The sequence below is a fragment of the Heterodontus francisci genome, chromosome 9 (assembly GCF_036365525.1).
Source record: "Heterodontus francisci isolate sHetFra1 chromosome 9, sHetFra1.hap1, whole genome shotgun sequence".
Lineage (NCBI taxonomy): Eukaryota > Metazoa > Chordata > Chondrichthyes > Heterodontiformes > Heterodontidae > Heterodontus > Heterodontus francisci.
The window spans coordinates 21,726,922-21,748,519 of NC_090379.1; the positions used below are offsets into that span (position 1 = coordinate 21,726,922).

The 21,598-nt window shown below is 44.3% G+C and overlaps 1 protein-coding gene across 4 annotated transcripts in view; it reads right to left on the reverse strand.

Annotated features, from left to right (window-relative positions):
* The window catches only part of LOC137373618 (latent-transforming growth factor beta-binding protein 2-like), a 773,188-nt gene that overhangs the window by 729,723 nt on the left and 21,867 nt on the right, over window positions 1-21,598 (reverse strand). For all 4 annotated transcript variants that reach the window (XM_068038663.1, XM_068038661.1, XM_068038660.1 and 1 more), the window contains exon 2: window positions 1,315-1,385. In XM_068038663.1, coding sequence (XP_067894764.1) covers window positions 1,315-1,385 — 71 coding nt within the window. The remainder of the gene's footprint in view (window positions 1-1,314; window positions 1,386-21,598) is intronic.

The window sequence follows — 21,598 nt, forward strand, 5'->3', positions numbered from 1 at the left end:
ATTTGTTTAATTACAGTCCCAACCACTTACACTGTTCACACTTAACAAGGACAGCTGCCCATGTCAAGGCAAATGGTGCAAACCATTTGCCAATACCTTGGCATCAATTACAAAGGCAACTTTTAAAATATTATTAAGCGCACTATTTAGGACACTTCAAGCAACGTCCATCAACTGTTTGAACCTTATCAAAAAGCAACTTGCCGCCACCTGTGGGGCTGGATTTCTTGGTCAGGAGTACAGAAAATAGATGTTTGTTTTCTTTGTTCCTGAATCTGTTGTTAAGAAGAATCACTGTAGATGCAGTTCCACATGTGATGGCAGCATTGCCAAGCTATAACTGTTCAAAATTTCTTTTGGATCCATATTGTTGCTACTTTGTAACTAAGCTTTGTTTTGTGCTTTATGTACTTGTGAACAAAGGCAATTTGATTTTGGGGAGCTAGCTTTGCACTCCAAATCCATCTGGGGATGGGCAGCTGCTCCCGGGGTGATCCAGGCACTAAAACCTCAAAATAAGGAGTTCCGGGGGCAATGCAACCTCTACAAATTTATGCTGGAGGATGATACCCTGAGGGAATACCCAGAGGAGGAGACTGTCATGGTGGGACCTGGCTTCCACAACCAGGGCAATAAGGTTGCTGGTTGAGCATCCCATTGTTGTTGATGGTGCGCTGCAGGTGACAGGGAATGATGCGTGACTTCTTATTGTCCCCTGCCGCATTGCCCGCCAGCTTTGGGATCTCCATCGTCAGGCCTAGATGCTTTCGCACTGGATTCCGCTTTGAAAACTGAGTATTCTTTTGCATCACAGTATATAAATTAAGATAAAGCAGTGACCAAGGTATTCTACCAAAACCACTGTTATTCTGACAACTAGCATAAAAAAGTACTGGTTTTAAATTTCCAGTTCACACCATCGACTGTTCACAGCAGGCAAATTGCATTACATCAATGCACCCACTATAAGCAGTGGGAACTACAGATATTTTCTCAGTCCTCTTCGTTCAGGTTACAGAAAGATGATATGTAGTTGCAGCAAGTATTCATGGTGTATAATTGAAGTCAATTGATCATAAAATTAAATATTCAACATGCTGCTTAACCACCTTTTTGCTGTTCACCTGTGCTACTATTTAACATTTATTTTCAGTAATAATAATTTCCTTGATTTTGGTAGCCAATGTGAAAAGGGACAATTAAAATCACCATAAATATTTAATCATTTCAACAGCATTAACTTCCACTATTTAATTAAATGAAAATAACCAAGATTATAAGAAAGTTCAAATTTTTCTTTAATATTATACTTACGTTTTATACATCTGTTTGTACCAGGGCTCACAGTCCATCCAGAACAGCACTGTCTTCCACAAACATTAGCTCTGAAAGCATAATGTGTGCATGTGTTAATTATGAAATTCTTTCTTCAAAGCACTATTAACTTTATTTGTTATGCTTAGAAAAGGTGTTTGTTTGGCTGTGTTATTTATTTGATCATACACAAAGCAATTAGAAGTAATACATCTGGGACGCCCTGATGAACTAACAAGCTTGTCCAATGAGCAGCAATACCTACCAGGCCCCAGTTGTGATTTCTGTGCTGTAAGGGGGTGGTAGTTGGGACAATGGCTTCAGAGTTGGGAGAAAAGGAGAATAGGCCAGGTTACATTCCTAATTGCTATTCAGCTATTCTCTCCAGTATGTGATAACAAGTCTGGATTCTGCTGTGATGCCCCCAAAGAACAAACAGGTGCTGATATTCACTGTCAATTTCTACATGAGTGATGGCGACTAGGGCACATAGGGTGACTGAAAATTGGAAACAAAATAAATCCTCAAAAATGCCAACTTTAGTGGCCGTTAATTGGCAACTTAAGGGCCTTAATTGTCCTGGGGCGGACGGCCCGCTTTCAGCACCCCCCTCCCCCGCCCTACATAAAGTGGGGCGAAGGTGGGAGCGGGTAGGGATGGCCTCCCGGAGCCTCCCACTCCATTTTACGCCACCCCCCCACCCCCCTCCACAACCATCCAGGCTCGCTGGGGTGGCATAAAATTCCGGCCAATGTGTCACTAAGGAGAATTTCAATTCAGTGTTGTAATTCACATACATGAACATAATTGTGTTGCTCCAATGAATTCTGTAACAATGAACAAGTTATTTTCTACTGTGCTGCAGATCGCTTTATGCGCCTTAGGTTTTTCCTGTCTGAATTCAGCCACAGTTTTCCAAGTAAGCTTTCTTAGGATTGATCCAAGGCTGGGAGTATCAGTAAAAATTCAAATTCAGCCATGACAGATCCAGAAATGCAGAAAATATGTTAGTTATCCACACCTTAATTTATAGAAATTGAGAGCAGATGAGAATTTCAGTACTTGTTTACAAGCTTTTGACAATAGGTTTCTTATTCCAGCTTTTTTTTGTTAAACTTTAATCTTTAATCCATGAAAAGTGTATTTCTTCACTTGCCAAACTAAAACATAATTTCCCTGTCCACACACTGCTTTTGTCCAGCTACAAAGCAGCAGTGACAAGCCTAGGCACAGGTGTGCTGTTCAAACTTCTGACCACAAAATCCTATGTGCTACAAAAAGGATACAAAAAAAGAGAAACAATTAGATGGGGGAATTAAAACACATCGTTGAACAGTAAGATTTACAGTGCTTTCACATGCTATGAGAAAGAATTGAGAGCGAATGAGAGAAACCAGCACTGCGAGGCCAATGAAAAAAAAGGGAAAGAGGAATATTAGAAAATAGAAAAGGTATAAATACTTTAGTTATCTTTTCTTTAGATTTTACAGCCTTTTCTCAGCAATTTTTTTCTTTAATCTCAGTCTTTTATCTTCCCAGGTATCTTTCCCATTAGGCCCCATCATCAAACACTGTGGTGTTTCCCTCTGGATCTCATTCAGCCTTCAACCTACATTGGTACCATCTTTTAAACCTTTGAAGCTCCTTCTATTTTGTTTCAGAATTATCTCCTCAGGAATATGATCTTAATCAAGCTTAAAAGTGAAAATGCCATTAATACTTCTGTATTCAATGACCCCACTCATCCCAGCATGCCACGTATTTAACATTATTATTCAATAAATGCCCAAACTGTTTGTTTTTGTATGGAAACACACTATTAATTTTTCCCATAATGCATACTTTCTAATTCTCATACAAACTGTGGGGGAAGTGCAGTAGTAAGGTCATTTGTTTATATACTTTTAGCTACTTTTTTTCTCAGTAAAAGGGGTAAGTAATGGGCTTGACTTCAAAATGAATTATGCATCTGGATATGACTAGTGATTGCCAAAGACTGACATATCAGGGTAAAAAAGGGTACTGATGGGAAACACCTTATGGGAGCGCAAATACCATGAATATGGCTCATTGACCTCTTTTTGATGTCTTATACTCATAAGTAAGACCTTCAACTCATTTAGAGACAAGGAGGTTGGAAGACCTGACAATCTCAAAGTGGAATGAGCAAAATTTCTTTTTGTTTCTCTTCTTTCATGCCACATAAAATTTCCAAGTTTATGAGGACAACTAGTCTTCTCTCAAACATTGATCTATGTTACTGAATTGTAGTGTGGCACTGGTACAGTGAGATTTGCCCATGAATTTAGCCTCTTTCCCAATGGGAAGAACCTTTCCTCTACTCTGTGAACAGTAGATGTAGAGAATGGCCCATGTGACAAATCATGGATATGAATAAGCATCTACACTCAGTGGCAAGGTGTTGTTATAATGATGTTCTGTAACTAGCACATAATCAAAAGACAACTTTTAAAAATTCCCTTTGTTAGTGACCAATCGTAAAATGGCTGGTGATATTCAACATATTGTAATTATAAAATTTTGTTTACAACTGCAAACAGATAACAACATCCATTTATATAGTGGCATTAACATAGAAAATACTCAAAAGTGCTTTACAGAGGCATGAGGGAAATGGTACTTGTCAAAGAAGGAAGGATTAGACAGGGTGACTTGAATCAAAGAGTAAGACATAAGGCGAGTTTTAAAGATAGGAAGGTGGAGACACTTTCGGTGAGAATTAATGAGGAGATAGGTTACAAAAATAGGGAAAAGTGAGGCAATTAAAGGATTTAAAGATTTGGATAAGAATTTTAATGCATTGGTAGACCAACTGTAGGTTAGCAATGAACGATGGGAGAGCAGGATAGGATATGGGCAGCAGAATTTTACAAGTTGGCATTTATATAGGGTAGATGATGAGAGGCTAGCCAGGAGAGCATTATAATAGTCAAGTTACAGGTGTCAAAGGTGTAGTGACTTTCAGAGGCAGAAGTAAACAATGTAATGGAAAGGATTTGGAGTTGGAAGCTCAGCTCTGGACGGGATGGGTCAGTGAGGGCAAAGCTAATGGAATGTGTGAGAGGATATCAGCAAGTTGACTTTTGGACGAACTGAAATTTATGATGGTTGCAAGGCAGCTCAGATAGACTGGACATTCAAGGTCCATGATGGCTCAGCTTGTGGTTTTTTTTTAGAAAACACAGCTTGCTGTATGCATCATTAAATGATTAATTTAAACATGGATCATGACTTCCATGAACAACATATTCATAAAGGACTTTCACAAATTGATGCAAACATGCTATTCCATCCAGGTGACATTGGGTTTCCTAAAAGATCTCGCATTTTTTTTTTATTCACGCCGCTCCACTATTTCCCCGAGTAAGATTAGGCGTGGTACCAGATTTGAGCGTCTGCTTTACCTCAGCACCATCTGTCGTTTGCTCTCCGTTTGAAGTGGGATTTAAAATGGCGCCTAACTGCTCCGCACGAGGCGGCTCTGCAGCCACGTGCGAGCCGGGAGCCCGGGAAGCTCGCGCCCCGGCTCAGCCAATCAATGCAGCCCTCTTCTGCACCTTAACACTTACTGGCAATTCATTCCACTCAATGTGCATCGATGCATTTGTCCAAAGCTTCATTTATCAGTAATGCAATAGTTACCAATAACGTCAGCAGGAACCACATGGTGAAGAAGGAATAGCTTGCTGCATGCAGTTTTGTCGCTCGAGTTCATATAGAATCATATAGTATTAGATGGTGGAACTGGAGTGTGAGCAGCTCAGTCGAAATGCTGCCAAACTTATGACTCAATCATTTCCTTTCCAGACTCATTATATCAAGAGATACAAAGTTAGGATTTCCCATTATAAAAGCAAAATACTGCGGATGCTGGAAATCTTGTTATTTTATTGTTTCTTGTTTTTATTATAGGATTTCTTGTTTTTATTATAGGGTTTCCCATTGGCGTTTTGTAGGAGGGAAACTTCTGTGTCTTGGTTTTACAAAAAGTAGGCAAGATGCTACTTTTTGTGAGGAAAACTTAGCATTTCAAGAATGCATGTTTTTGCACTGTGCAGTTCTGTAGGATGTAGCTTTGCTAAAGGAAATGAAAAATAACCAATAATGATCTATCTACAATAATCATCCTTCTCAATCAGCCAAACAACCAACTAAGTGATTATAAATATCCCAAAGTTCCTTCATCTAACAATAATGTGCCCAATTAACAATATAAGGAAAAAGTTAAACATCATGAAAGATTGTTTTGCCTATCAAAACTCATGCATTCTGGATCTCCAACTCATCTATCTCAGTGGGCAACTGTATTTTGAATATATTTATTGTCTTTGACTCTACTACCTAAACTGGTAAATTATTCCATTTATTACACTTCCTCGTAGCCCATCCTCTGTACATTTTGAATCATTGTTATTCTTCCTTGCACCCTCTCCAATGGATTTTTTGAATACTACAACCAGAATTTAACTAATATTCTCAAATGTGATTTGACCTGTGAATTAAAAATCCTCAGCAGAATCTCTGTAGACTTGTGATCCACTATTCTAGTTATCTAAACCAACAATTTATTTGTTTTTAATTGATTTTCTACATTGTGTCAACATTAAAAGTGAAAAATCTACAGTTAATGTCAGGTTACTTTCTAAATTAGCATCTATTAATTCTATCCATTATATATATCGTGATGTATCCATGTTACAATTTCTTGCCTGATAGGCAATGCTCTGTTTGCCAGAAGGACCTAGAATTTGCAGTTGTCAGCACTTGCCATCATTACTGTGTAAAACTGGCAGGATCTTCAGGCATCCGCATAAGTGACAGTACATGCAGAATCCAGAAGTTGCTGTCAGTGATACCCTGCTCCTCCACACTGTGCACTGTTGCAATCTTTGCAGTCAACACAGTATCCGTGAGCGGACACAAACGTCAACTTTTTATGCAGTATTCTTGGTGTAAAAAACAATGAAAATGTTAAGCCTTGTTTATTTAGGTGCAATGAATTTATAACAGTGCACTAAGTCACAATTGTTGCTGAACAACCTTTCTAGTTCTGAAAAATTTTACAACTGCAGAGTCTCATTGGAATAATTGGCTGACATAAAGAGAAGTGAAGCAGCAGGTCATGATTGCCCTTGGCTGCCAGTAAGTGCAAGTCCAACTCCATACCCTCAAGGAAACACATTATGGATGCTGACCCAATTTGTCTAGTCTCTGCCTCTTTTCCCTGGCCATTGTGCTGGGAAATTCACATTCCCTGAGAGCAAAGGAAAAGAAATTTGCTGCATTTATTGTAGGGAAGTCCATTATTTACGTTATGTGTGACATCCTCAAAGAAAGTAATTAAATATTTCAAGTAGGACTTACTCCATCTAATTCAGCAGCTGCTCGAAGTTATTATTTCAATCTATGCCATAGAATGACTTAAATTATTTTATATGAATGTATGATGGCATTAAGAGAGCTTTTGGGCCAACCATCAAGAAGATCGCCCCCCTCAAATCTAAATCAGGGGACACAATCACTGACCAACGCAAGCAAATGGACCACTGGGTGGAGCACAACGTAGAACTGTACTCCAGAGAAAATGTTGTCACCGAGACCGCCCTCAATGCAACCCAGTCTCTGCCAGTCATGGACGAGCTGGATGTACAGTCAACAAAATCGGAACTCAGTGATGCCATCGATTCTCTAGCCAGCGGAAAAGCCCCTGGGAAGGACGGCATTACCCCTGAAATAATCAAGAGTGCCAAGCCTGCTATACTCTCAGCACTCCAAGAACTGCTTTGCCTGTGCTGGGACGAGGGAGCAGTGCCACAGGACATGTGCGATGCTAATATCATCACCCTCTATAAGAACAAGGCTGACCGCGGTGACTGCAACAACTACCGTGGAATCTCCCTGCTCAGCATAGTGGGGAAAGTCTTCGCTCGAGTCGCTTTAAACAGGGTCCAGAAGCTGGCTGAGCGTGTCTACCCTGAGGCACAGTGTGGCTTTCGAGCAGAGAGATCCACCATTGACATGCTGTTCTCCCTTCGCCAGCCACAGGAGAAATGCCGTGAACAACAGATGCCCCTCTACGTTGCTTTCATTGATCTCACCAAAGCCTTTGACCTCGTCAGCAGACGTGGTCTCTTCAGACTACTAGAAAAGATCGGATGTCCACCAAAGCTATTAAGTATCATCACCTCATTCCATGACAATATGAAAGGCACAATTCAGCATAACGGCGCCTCATCAGACCCCTTTCCGATCCAGAGTGGCGTGAAACAGGGCTGTGTTCTCGCACCTACACTGTTTGGGATCTTCTTCTCCCTGCTGCTCTCACATGCGTTCAAACCTTCAGAAGAAGGAATTTTCCTCCACACAAGATCAGGTGGCAGGTTGTTCAACCTTGCCCGTCTAAGAGCGAGGACCAAAGTACGGAAAGTCCTCATCAGGGAACTCCTCTTTGCTGATGATGCTGCATTAACATCTCACACTGAAGAGTGTCTGCAGAGACTCATCGACAGGATTGTGGGTGCCTGCAACGAATTTGGCCTAACCATCAGCCTCAAGAAAACGAACATCATGGGACAGGACGTCAGAAATGCTCCAAACATCAATATCGGCGACCACGCTCTGGAAGTGGTTCAAGAGTTCACCTACCTCGGCTCAACTATCACCAGTAACCTGTCTCTCGATGCAGAAATCAACAAGCGCATGGGAAAGGCTTCCACTGCTATGTCCAGACTGGCCAAGAGAGTGTGGGAAAATGGCGCACTGACACGGAACACAAAAGTCCGAGTGTATCAAGCCTGTGTCCTCAGTACCTTGCTCTATGGCAGCGAGGCCTGGGCAACGTATGTCAGTCAAGAGCGACGTCTCAATTCATTCCATCTTCGCTGCCTCCGGAGAATCCTTGGCATCAGGTGGCAGGACCGTATCTCCAATACAGAAGTCCTCGAGGCTGCCAACATCTCCAGCATATACACCCTACTGAGCCAGCGGCACTTGAGATGGCTTGGCCATGTGAGCCACATGGAAGATGGCAACATCCCCAAGGCCACATTGTACAGCGAACTCGTCACTGGTATCAGACCTACCAGCCATCCATGTCTCCACTTTAAAGACTTCTGCAAACGCGACATGAAGTCCGGTGACATTGATCACAAGTCGTGGGAGTCAGTTGCCAGTGGTCGCCAGAGCTGGCGGGCAGCCATAAAGGCGGGGCTAAAGTGTGGCGAGGCGAAGAGACTTAGCAGTTGGCAGGAAAAAAGACAGAAGCGCAAGTGGAGAGTCAATTGTTTAACAGCCGCGACAACCAATTTTATTTGCAGCACCCGTGGAAGAGCCTGTCACTTGAGAATTGGCCTTTATAGCCACTCCAGGTGCTGCTTCATAAACCACTGACCACCTCCAGGTGCTTACCCATTGTCTCTCGAGACAAGGAGGGCAAAGAAGAAAGAAGAATCTCAAGGCAATTGTGTGGTTCAGATTTTTCCCCATTTAAAAAAATGCATACTACATTTACTCATTTTCAGTCCTGCAGAACCATTCCAATATGTATAACATCTGGCCCAAGGAATATAGAGTTATACAGCACAGAAACAGGCCCTTCGGCCCGTCGTGTCTGTGCCGGCCATCAAGCACCTATCTATTCTTATCCCATTTTCCAGCACTTGGCCTGTAGCCTTGTATGCTATGGCATTTCAAGTGCTCATCTAAATACTTCTTAAATGTTGTGAGGTTCCTGCCTCTACCACCCATCAGGCAGTGTGTTCCAGATTCCAAAAACTCTCTGGGTGAAAAATGTTTTCCTCAAATCCCCTCTTAACCTCCTGCCCCTTACCTTAAATCTATGCCCCCTGGTTATTGACCCATCCACTAAGGGAAAAAGTTTCTTCCCATCTATCCTATCAATGCCTCTCATAATTTTGTATACCTCAATCAGGTCCCCCCTCAGTCTTCTCTGCTCTAAGGAAAACAACCCAAGCCATTCCAGTCTCTTTTCATAGCAGACATGCTCCAACCCAGGGCAATATCCTGGTGAATCTCCTCTGCACCCTCTCCAGTGCAATCACATCCTTCCTATAGTGTGGTTCCCAGAACTGTACACAGTACTCCAGCTGTGGCCTAACTAGCATTTTATACAGCTCCATCATAACCTCCCTGTTCTTATATTCTATGCCTTGGCTAATAAAGGCAAGTATCCATATGCCTTCCTAACCACCTTATCTACCTGTGCTGCTGCCTTCAGTGATCTATGGACAAGTACACCAAGGTGCCTCTGACCCTCTGTACCTCCTAGGGTCCTACCATCTGTTGTATATTCCCTTGCCTTGATAGTCCTCCCAAGATGCAGCACCTCACACTTCTCAAGATTAAATGCCATTTGCCACTGCTCTGCCTATCTTACCAGCCCATCTATATTGTCCTGTAATCTAAGGCTTTCCTCCTCACTATTTACAACACCACCAATTTTCATGTCATCTGCGAACTTACTGATCATACCTCCTATATTCACGTCTAAAACAGCAAGGATCCCAGCACCGATCCCTGCAGTACACCACTGATCACAGGCTTCCACTCGCAAAAACAACCCTTGACCATTACCCTCTGCCTCCTGCCACTAAGCCAATTTTGCATCCAATTTGCCAAATTGCCCTGTATCCCATCGGCTCTTACCTTCTTGGCCAATCTCCCATGTGGGGCCTTATCAAAAGCCTTACTGAAGTCCATGTAGACGACATCTACCCTTATCTACACATCTAGTCACCTCCTCGAAAAATTCAATCAAGTTTGTTAGGCACGACCTCCCCCTGACAAAGCCATGCTGACTATCCCTGATTAATCCCTGCCTCTCCAAGTGGAGAGTCCCTCAGAATTTTTTCCAATAGTTTCCCTACCATTGATGTTGGACTCACCGGCCTGTAACTACCTGGTTTATCCCTGCTACCCTTCTTGGATAATGGTACCTACCACATTCGCTGTCCTGCAGTCCTCTGGTACCTCTCCTGTGGCCAGAGAGGATTTGTAAATTTGTGTCAGAGCCCCTGCTATCTCCTCCCTTGCCTCACATAACAGCCTGGGATACATCTCATCTGAGCCTGGGGATTTATCCACTTTTAAGCCCGCTAAAACAGCTAATAATTCCTCCCTTTCAATGCTAATTTGTTCAAGTATATCACAATCTCCCTCCCTGATCTCTGCACCTACATCGTCCTTCTCATAGTGAACACAGATGAAAAGTAATCATTTAAAACCTCACCTATGTCCTCCGGCTCCACACACAGATTGCCACTTTGGTCCCTAATGGGCCCTACTCTTTCCCTGGTTATCCTCTTGCCCTTAATATACTTAGAAAATGCCTTGGGATTTTCCTTTATCTTGCCCTCCAGTGTTTTTTCATGTCCCCTCTTCGCTGTCCTAATTACTTTTTTAAGTACCCCGCCCCCTACACTTTCTATACTCCTCTAGGGCCTCCGCTGTTTTCAGCACTTTGAATCTGCCATAAGCCTGATTTTTTTCCTTATCCAATCCTCTATATCCCTTGACATCCAGGGTTCCCTGGACTTGTTGGTCCTCCCCTTCACCTTTATGGAAAGATGTTGGCCCTGAACTATTTCCTTTTAGAATTAAGTACCTCCTCCATTCTGATTTGAGTAATCTTCTGAAACATAGTTAATATAATAATTGTAGAGCAATCAGTATTTTCCTTCCTCGTGGATAGTTATTGTCGATCATAAATCATTCTACTATATTCCTTTAATCTTCTATTTCATCATCACTTTTAACTTTCAGAGTTCTAACTTTTTTAACCACTACATTACTGTGGTGACAATGAAAAATTGCTTCATTGCATTTAACATCCATTTCTATCTTTATCTTTGGGGTCTTCTTTACATCCCCATATCTTTTTAGCGAACCTGCATTTTCCACCAACATTCCACCAATTTTTGCATCGTTTTTCACTAACATCAGCAAACAGGAACTTTAGAGCAAGCTTGCTTCATTTATTATTTTTTTAAGGTATATTCACTTTCCGCTTTGTGTATTGTCTTAATTGCTCAAGTGGATAATCAAATAATTAGTGAATCTATTAAATTATTTCACTTAGTCAACTGCACACCCTAAGAGCTGAATTTAGTGAGCCTGTCACGGGTCCCGCGGCAGACCTGGAAATGGGTGCTGTTTCCACTTGTCACGTGTGCGACCGGCCAACTGCGATCATGTGGCAGCCAGCCCAGTTGAATGCTGGAGGCACAGGGCCTTTGCCGTTGGAGGATTGGGGTGGGCAATGAGATGTCAATGGCATTGTCAGTGGAGACAACCACAGGTGCTGGCACCATATTTATGCAATGCCAGCCCTGCCTGGAGTCCCTGTGCTGATGTGCTGCTGATCCCCCCTGCCTGATGTCCCTGTGCTGCTGACCCCCCTGCCTGGAGTCCCTATGCTGCTGTGCTGCTGCCACCCCCCTGCCCTGGAGTCCCTGCGCTGCTGTGCTGTTGATTCCCCTGCCTGGAGTCCTTCTGCTGCTGTGCTGCTGACCCCCCGCTACCTGGAGTCCCTGTGCTACTGTGCTGATGAACCCTGCCTGAAATCCCTGTGCTGATGTGCTGCTGAACCCTTTGCCTGGAGCCCCTGTCCTGCTGTACTGTTGTACTGCTGACCCCACTGTCTGCAGTCCCTGTGCTGCTGACCCCTCCTGCCTGGAGTCCCTGTGCTGCTGCTGACCAAGGCCAGGAGCTCTCCTGAAGCCAAGGCAGAGGACACCAGGTGGCTCCACAGTTCAGCGATGCCTCCCTGGAAATTCTTCTCCAGGCTGCAAGGGAAAGGTGGGAGGTCCTCTTTCCATGAGATGGAAAGAAAAGGCCCTCGCAACTGACCAAGCGAGGCTGGACAGAGATCGCAGAGGAGGTCAGCACCTGTGAGGTTACCCAACACAACTAGGTCCAGTGCAGGAAGGGAGTCAATGACCTACTTTGTTCTGCCAAAGTGAATGCTCCATATCTCTCTCCTCTGTGGGGCTTGCATGTGGTTACACGGGAGTCAGTATGACTTGGGGAGGGAGTCACCACAAAGGCGATGGCAAAGGGGTTAGGCATCAACACATCCTGGCAGTTGCATGGATGCATCTTGTCGATAGGCCACCTTCTTTCACAGCTCAGCCCAATGACATCCCCTCAGAGCCAACATGGGGATGAGCCATGTCGAAAATTCCTTCAGGGGACGAGAGGCTGCCAATGGCAGACCCGTTCTCATGCTCTGCCTGCGGAGTCTTACCACGTCTCTCTTTCCACTTTGTCACACTCACGCAATTCGAACTTATGAACTATAAATATGAACTTATGAAGTAAACCCGAAACAGTAAACAGTGAAGGAAATCCTGTAAAACAAAATGGAGTTCAAAGGTCAGGTGGCCTTTTCTTTCCTGTCATTACACATTGAACGGCAAGAATGCCAAGTTAATTTTCATGTATGGACAAGTCTTGGCAAAGTCATTAAAATGCAAATGACCTTTCTGGACATATCTTTGAGAAGTCAATAAAATCAAATGACCTTTCCTGTGGTCATGGTTTCATTCCTCCAGCTAATTAAAAAACAACAGGGTTCACAATACTCTTGCAGGCTCTTCGACTCCAAACATGAAATCCAGAAAATGAGTGTGAAAAGTTCTATTTTGTCAAGATGGTATGTGGATGAGTGATACCCGGACTTCATTGTCTGACGATGGCCAAACCGTCAGAAACTATTTATGAGGACAATGGAAAGAGATCCTCTGGCCACAAGACAGGAACCAGGTTTCTGATAAGGGGTTTTAATAAGGCACATTCTGAGCAGACAGAGGCAGAAAAGATCTATGCCAATGAAGACCCTATCTAAAATCACCAACTTTAAGCCACATATAGGCAGAGACTCAAGTTCACCCTGAATGCTCCATCCAAGGAACCATAACAAGGCTTTGCCATTGAATCTTGACTGGAGTATAACAAGAGAAATCTGCTCCTCCGAACATAAAACAACAGCACATCCGTTCTCCCAAACTTCTAGAGCTTTTCTTCAGTGAACAAAAAAGGATTACAGACCTGCATCATTTCAAATATTCACCCCAGGGAAAAGCAAGTGTAACAGAGAACTCTTGAAATCATAACACCTAAACGCATGCTACTTTTATAATTGCAATTTTTTCTTGAGTCTGTGTTTATCTGTATGAGTGTGAAAGTGGGTGTAGTTGCATATATATTCAGGTGTTGAACTTAAAACTTATGAGGAAACCTGTAATTTTCTGTTCCTGTCAATTAAAGCACTCAGGAACTAAAACGTTTTTTTTTTTAAACACGCTATCTTCGGTCAGTCGAATGGTGAAAAGGGAGAGCCATCCCTATCATCTGTCTCTTGTGCCTAACAATTTACAGGACAAATGGGCCCATAATTCCAGGGAGACTTCGAGGATTAGCAGAGGAATAGCTGATATCCGGCCTCTTTCCACGGCTGAGGATGAGGCACTGGAGCTAGTGGGGGCCCAGGACTGCCGCTCAATAGCAGATGGTGAGACTGGATTCCCTGCACAAGAGAGTGAGGATTATCTTCATTCGACATCCACCACACTTCCAGAGAATCGCATCACACATGGTTGGCATTACAAGATCTATAATGCCTAAACCGCACATGTTTGCGTTCTCTCATGCAGGCCGTTGTCAACGGGAGGTTTCAGCTGAAGGGGGGCAGCCGCCAACATCTGAGGAGGAGCAGCAGTCAGCAGATGCACCATCACATGACTCTCCTGCACCTTCCACCAATGCAGATACTTTCACCTCCATGGGTTTGCACTTGGCCTTAGTATCAGTGTCACAAGCTGGTAAGAGCACTGCACATGCACCCGAGCAGCTGACAGAGGCTGAGATAGCTGACGCCACTGACAGTCAGAAGATTGTACGCGGCCAGGCCTATGCTGAGCCCCAGGCTGATGCTGAGCCTCTGGTGTCAACAGCACAAGGCATGCTGGAGTTGCAGAGAGAGGTAAGGCAACATCTGGCAGAGCTGCCAGAGGAAATGTGCAGCCATGAGTGGACAATGGAGGAGTCCATCCATGCTATGAGTGTTGCCATGTCTCAAGCATGTGAGAATGTGGCTTCCTCCATTGAGAGGTTGGTAACCCTCTTGGAGAGCCAGATCCACACAAACCTGCACAGAATCACAGAATTGTTACAGCCCATCGTGTCTGCACTGGCTCTCCGAATGAGAAATTCACTTCGTGCCATTCCCCCGCCATCTCCCCATAACACTACACATTCTTCATTTTCATATAACAGTCTAATTCCCTTTTGAATGCTTCAATTGCCACCAAACTCTCAGGCAGTGCATTCCAGACCTTAACCACTTGCTGTGCGTAAGTTTTTCCTCATGTCACTTTTGCTTCTTTTACCAATTACTTTAAATCTTGTTCTCGATCCTTTCACAAGTGGGAACAGTTTCTCCCTATCCACTCAGTCCAGATTCCTCAAGAATTTGAATAACTCCATCAAATCTCCTCTGAGCCGCCTTTTCTCCAAGGAAAACAGTCCTAGCTTCTCCAATCTATCTTCATAACTGAAGTTCCTCATCCCTGGAATACCGTCGCCTCGGCCTTGAGCTCAACGCAGCAGTGGCAAGGTGAGAGAAGGACAAGGCGTCTGGAGTCTCTTCAGGTCTTGTCAGCAAGGAGGTTCAAATGAGCCTTGAAAGGGAGGCGGAGAGGCTGACCTCCATAGCTGGGGGCTCCTTTCAGGGCACTCTGAGCGTGGACAGCGGCTCCTCAGCCATTTTCGCCAGTGACCTCAGCTCCAGTAGCCGCAACGCCAGTGCAGGAAGCCCTCAGGCAGCCAGGGCCCTCCAGGCCTCAGACAGTCAGAGGACGGTTGCCAAATTCATCTGCTGATCAGAAGCCTGCCTCCAGCCCAGCTGCTATCACAGGGGTCACACCTCAAAGAAGCACTCATAGGTGTATTAGGAAAAGTACCTATACACACTAAGTTTCACATATGTTTTCACAATCTTAGCTATTACAACCTCTGTCAGCTGCTCGGCGCATGTGATCTTGATTTGTATTGTGTTATAAACTTCTATCGTTATTACAGTTCGCATTCATTGTTGAAAAATGCTTATTTTTTCATGCCTTTCATGCTAGGCTCCCACCTGCCAAGAATGAGGCACATTAATTTTGTCATGAACATTGATTTTAAACTGTTGCTGGAGCGAGAAAATGACTTGTTAAGCCGATCAGCCGGGCCGGAAAAGACATTTGCATATTAACGGACAGTGCTTGGAAGGACAAAGGACCATTCCCTGACACATTCAACTCACAATGGACCTTGAGAACCAGGTATGTAAAGGGAGCATTCCAGAGACTACTAAGGTGATACAATCTAGGACTGGTTAGACCAGCTAGTCACATGACTAACTGGCTGCTCCAGGGTCTTTTGAACTCGCCACAGATAGTTTGAATTCAGAGTGTCTGTTGCTCCTGGACTGAAAATACTTCTCCTAGCTGGTTCGCCACAGCCTCTCCTGTCTGCTCGCATCTCTTTCTCACGGAACTCCAAATCCACTGAAGACACATGATCCCCCAAGAAAGAAAAGTCTCCTACAGCGAACAAGGCTTAAGAAGAATAATGGGCCCCAATGAAAAGCAAGATCTAGCCACAATAAAGGACTCTACTGTGAGCTCAAAGATCCATAACAAAAAACCCTCTTCAGAGATTGTCTCAAACTTTTCCACTTTATTTCTTCCACTCTGTTCTGTCTCTATCTGCATGTGTGTATCGCGAATGCATGCTAGCGTGGGCGCATTGTGTATCATAGGCATTAACCAAATTAGAGTTTAAGTTGAATAAATTTCACTTTTCTTCTTTAAACCTAAGAAAGCCTGTTTGTGCTCATTTATTTGCCTTATAATTGGAAAGCGGTGAACAAGGATTCACCAAGGTGGAGCTGAAAACACAATGTGTTAAAAATTAAACCCTGTTACGGTAAGACCAGGTGAAGGCTGAGAGAGACCCCTAGACACCTTTCTCACCTGGTCGTAACAATGCCTTAATTGTAAGATGCTGCCTTCACCCTTGCTCCCTCATTTGACTGCCGGTGTAGGAACAGGCGCCTTTGGTAAGCCTCTCAGATGTGCCAGAGCGAGTGGTTAAGCTGGATGCTATGCACTGTATCCAGATAGAAAGGAGGCAACAGACTGAATCCATTGACGTGAGTCATTATTGAGTTCACTTTGAGAGGCCATCACGGTGGCTGGAAACAGGTAAGTATGAGATTGCTTCTTGCCTCCCTGCCCGTCGCTCAATGTGTCTGACCTCCAGTGGAAGGGGATCAAGATCCAGTGCTGCCTGCTCATTAGCTTCCTCCATGTCCTCATCATCGGTTGAGGACTGATGATTAATCATGTCCTCTTCTTGCAAGGCCTCCCCCATCTGCAGTGCTAGATTGTGCAGGGCACAGCAGAACACGACAACAAGACTCTCGCTGAGGTGCACTCCAGGGAGCCACTGGATTGATCCAGGCACCAGAATCTCATCTTCAATAGCCCAATAACCTGCTCAATGGTCGCTCAGGTGGAGCTGTGGCAAGTGTTGCATCTCTCCTCTGCTACAGTGTAAGGGTTCCTCATAGGTGTCAGTAGCCATGTCATCAACGGTTAGCCCTTATCCTGGAGAATCCATCCCTGAAGGTGAATGGGGGCCTGAAAGGCTGTGGCACCTGAGACTGTATGTAGGTGTTGTGGTTGCTTCCCAGGAAGCGGGCACAAACCTGCAGGAAACGCTTTCGGTGGTCGCAGACCAGTTGAATGTTGATGAAATGGAAACCCTTCCTGTTGATGAAGATGGCCGGCTGGTCTGTTGGAGCCTTGATGGCCACATGTGTGCGGTCGATCATGCCTTGCACCTGGTGCAAGTGATGGCCCTGAAGCTCTCTGCCTGACTGTCATGGTGAGTCCAGTAGTGCACATAGTTGCCGGCCCCCTTGAATAGGGCATTGGACCCCTCCTTAATGGAGCAGTGGGCTGCTGCCTGGAAGACCCCACACATGCCCCCGGTGGATCTCTGGAAAGATCTAGATGTGTAAAGGGTGTGCTCCACTTTGATCTTCAGGGACACTGACATAGAGTGACCACCGAATCCCATAGTCGAAACTCATCCTGCAGCATGGCACGTAAGTCAGTGACGGCCTCCCTGGAGAGCTGTAGTCTTCACTGACATTGCCGCTTGGGTATTTGGAGATAGCTGAGTCGATTCCAATGCACTCTCTGGTGCTGGTGGGCCCTTCTTGGCATGGCCGGCTGCTGTCCCTCACGTTGTGGAACTTCATGGGCAGGTGCAGCTGCCTCCTGGCCCTCCCTCTATCTGAGGCATTGCATCACGCCACGGAGGCGGGGTTGGGGGTGGGGGTTGCTGCCACAAAGACAGGGTGTATGAGACCCATGCCTGTTTAACAATATGCCTCCAGAGTGCTGTCCTTGCAGAGACAAACTTGCCTTGGCATCTTTGCCTCTGTTACTCCCCCCGGCTTACACGCTAATGGCCCTCAGTGCCCACCCTCACTGAGAGCCAGCCCAGCACCCAGTACTATGGCCACCCAACCCTCTCACCTGAGACCAAGCCCACCTGGTACTGTCACCCGAGACCAAGCACACCTGGTACTGCTACCCGAGACCAAGCTCACCCCTGCATAGTACACAGCACTGCAAGCCAACAATGGCCTCCACACCCCCATCTTCCCTATCCAGTACACATCATGGCTGCCTTCCCATTGCAGCACTGAGGCCTCACCTCGGTGCCGCCACCTTTCAACAGCTAGGGATCCAAAGGCAACGTGAGGCCCACCTGCCATTCACTTAATTCCAAATCCCTATTGAATCATGATCAATTGCATGCTAATACATTACAATGACCTGTTCAGCAATTCAAATGGTAGGCCCGTCGCGTCAGGGCGGCAACGCTGCCTTGGAGCATTCCCATCACTGACTAAATCCAGAACTAACGTCACGATGTCGGATTTCTGGGCAGATGTGTCCATCCCTATTCTCCGCCCCCCCACACCCGCGCCTCCATTCCCTCTCCTAATGGCCTCACTAAATTCCACACACATCATTTAAAACTCTTACGATCCTATACTGTTTCTCCAAATACAGTACTGACTACATTTCAAATGTACTTAATTAACTGAGAAATTCTAAACCTTTATAAAACACTGATTATACTTATACTTGTGTTTAATTCTGGGCACCACACTTTATGAAGAATGTCCTAACTTAGAGAAGGCGTGGAACAGATTTACTAGAATGGTACCAGGGATGAGGGGCGAGAGACTTGAGTTATGTGGAGAAACTAGAGAAGCAGAAGTTGTTCTCCTTAAAGCAGAGAACGTTAACAGGAAATTTGATAGAGGTGTTCAAATAATGAACAGCTTTGATAGAGTAAAGAGAGTCTAGTCTCTCAAAATCAGATTGACATTTTTTTTTTTTAGTTTAGAGATACAGCACTGAAACAGGCCCTTCAGCCCACCGAGTCTGTGCCGACCATCAATCACCCATTTATACTAATCCTACACTAATTCCATATTCCTACCACATCCCCACCTGTCCCTATACTTCCCTACCACCGACCTATACTGGGGGCAATTTATAATGGCCAATTTACCTATCAACCTGCAGGTCTTTGGCATGTGGGAGGAAACCGGAGCACCCGGGGGAAACCCACGCAGACACAGGGAGAACTTGCAAACTCCACACAGGCAGTACCCAGAATTGAACTCGGGTCGCTGGAGCTATGAGGCTGCGGTGCTAACCACTGCGCCACTGTGCTGCCCATTGAGGGAGGTATTCACACCTGGTAGGAGTGGAGCGTCCTCCAATCATAGCCTGGTAAGCAGGAGAACAGACGTCAGGCCCCTGAATACTAGGCTGTCATCCAGCGGGATACTTGCGTCCGATGGGAGTTGAGTGCATCTAGGTTGTTAGGACCTGAACTGCTCTACCAAAAACAGTGGTGGAAACAGAAGCCATAAGAGCTTTTAGAAAGTAGATGAATGTTTGAAAAAGAAAAATGTAAATGAATATGAGGAATAAACAGGGAATGGGACTAAGCATATAGCTCTTTTAGGCAGCTGGCACAGGCATGATAGGCTGAGTGACTTCCTGTACAATGAAAATTTTACAAATCAGTATGCAGAGGTAAAAACCTATTCAATGTAATGTAGTAATAAGGTCCTTAAGACATTTAAAAAAGAGTAAGCAAGATAAATGCAGAAATAGTATTCTGAAGAAGTGCCAAATTAATTTAAAACAAGCATTTCCAAACAGTGTGCAAGTGGTTGAGCTATAAAGCACATCTGTGGCACAGATTTTCAATTGACCTCCTGCTGAAAGACAACATTATACTGAAGACATCACAAGCATGTTAAATATCCCACATATGATGGATGTTGCCTTTTTGTCACAGAGCCATCTCTGGGAAGCTTGCTCGTTTCTTTGATATGTTGCTATATGCTTGAAAAGAAGTGAATATACTTTTAGCTTATACTGCCTTCTGCAGAACAAATCCTCCAAGCTAAATAACTATTCGCATATATATTTGTTGAGGTGCAATGAGTTTCTTATTAAAATCATAATAATTCAATGGTTCAAAACCTTGAATATAAATCTCCTACTTTACTTGAAAGTTTCTCTTATTCCCTCCACCAGAATGATCTACTCCATTTAATCCTATAAAACAAGTAAACAAATATGCTTGGAAAAGGATTCTGGCTCCTTCAGTACTGTGTTATTGAATATGTAAGATTTGTGCATACCAGTGGTGATTTTAATTGCAATTCAGATAATCTTGGCAGTTGGGAGCCTCAAAGTCTGTGTTTCATCTAAAAAGGACTCTATTCTGATCCTCTTCCAAGACGACTAAAATATCCCCACCACACCGCTACCATCACCCGCACCCCCCTCCCCTCCCCTCCCCCCCCCCCCCCCGCCACCTCCCCCCACCTCCACCCCCCCCCCCCCCAACCTCCAAACATAAGCAAGGTCTGCTACATGAGAGCATGTGTGTATATAAAGTAATACAGCCAAGTTCTGTATACAATTTGATTGACTGGCTAATTTAGAAGTTATACCTTCATGATACTGTGCTTTTGATAAACCATACAAAGTTGTGGTTTTCTACATAATGTACAAAAGTACAATATCATGGGGCTGGTCTGACCTCAACTCTCCTGCCAAGAAGTGGCTTTTGCAATTGTATTTTGCTTTGCACTACCCTTAATGTAACCAGAGCTAATGTGATGCCAATCTACTTGTGTTTTTGAAACTTCTGATGCCTCTTTTATCGCCATTCTATTTTCTCATAATTTAAATAGTTAGCTGTCCCGTTGAGCTTTCTCGCTAGCTCCTTCCAGTCAATGGAAAGTATAAGTGGTGGTACAGAGGCAGCATAAGTTGGCATCCATGCATGTATGTGGTTCGATCACCTTTGATATAAGCATCAGTGTTCCCTTTTGAAACCATCATAAAAATGGTAAGTGTTGTGACAAGTTAAATGTATAGTGCTTTTATTAGCACTGGACAGCAACTTTTTTTTTTATAGCATGCTAGTATTTATTTTATCCCTTTTTATACCTTCTCATACAAGCACCATCTATGGGTGAAAGGATAAACATCAGACCAGACACTTCCCGCTTACATTGTATTGCAATCTTGAATTTTGATAGATGGCTCATCTCTAAAATGAAATTCATGCAATAATTTAGATCTACATTGTAGTGTTTGATCGATCGGGGTTTGATTGTATCAGTCTGTCCACTTTCAGTGTTCACTGTATGTGATTGGGTGTCTTGCACAGCATTAAGGTAGATAGGTCCCCAGGGCCTGATGGGATCTACCCCAGAATACTGAGGGAGGCAAGGGAAGAAATTGCTGAGGCCGTGACAGAAATCTTTGCATCCTCATTGGCTACAGGTGAGGTCCCAGAGGACTGGAGAATAGCCAGTGTTGTTCCTTTGTTTAAGAAGGGTAGCAAGGATAATCCAGGAAATTATAGGCCGGTGAGCCTTATGTCAGTGGTAGGGAAATTATTAGAGAGGATTCTTCGGGACAGGATTTACTCCCATTTGGAAACAAATGGACTTATTAGCGAGAGGCAGCACGGTTTTATGAAGGGGAGGTCGTGTCTCACAGATTTGATTGAGTTTTTTGAGGAAGTGACAAAGATGATTGATGAAGGAAGGGCAGTGGATGTTATCTATATGGACTTC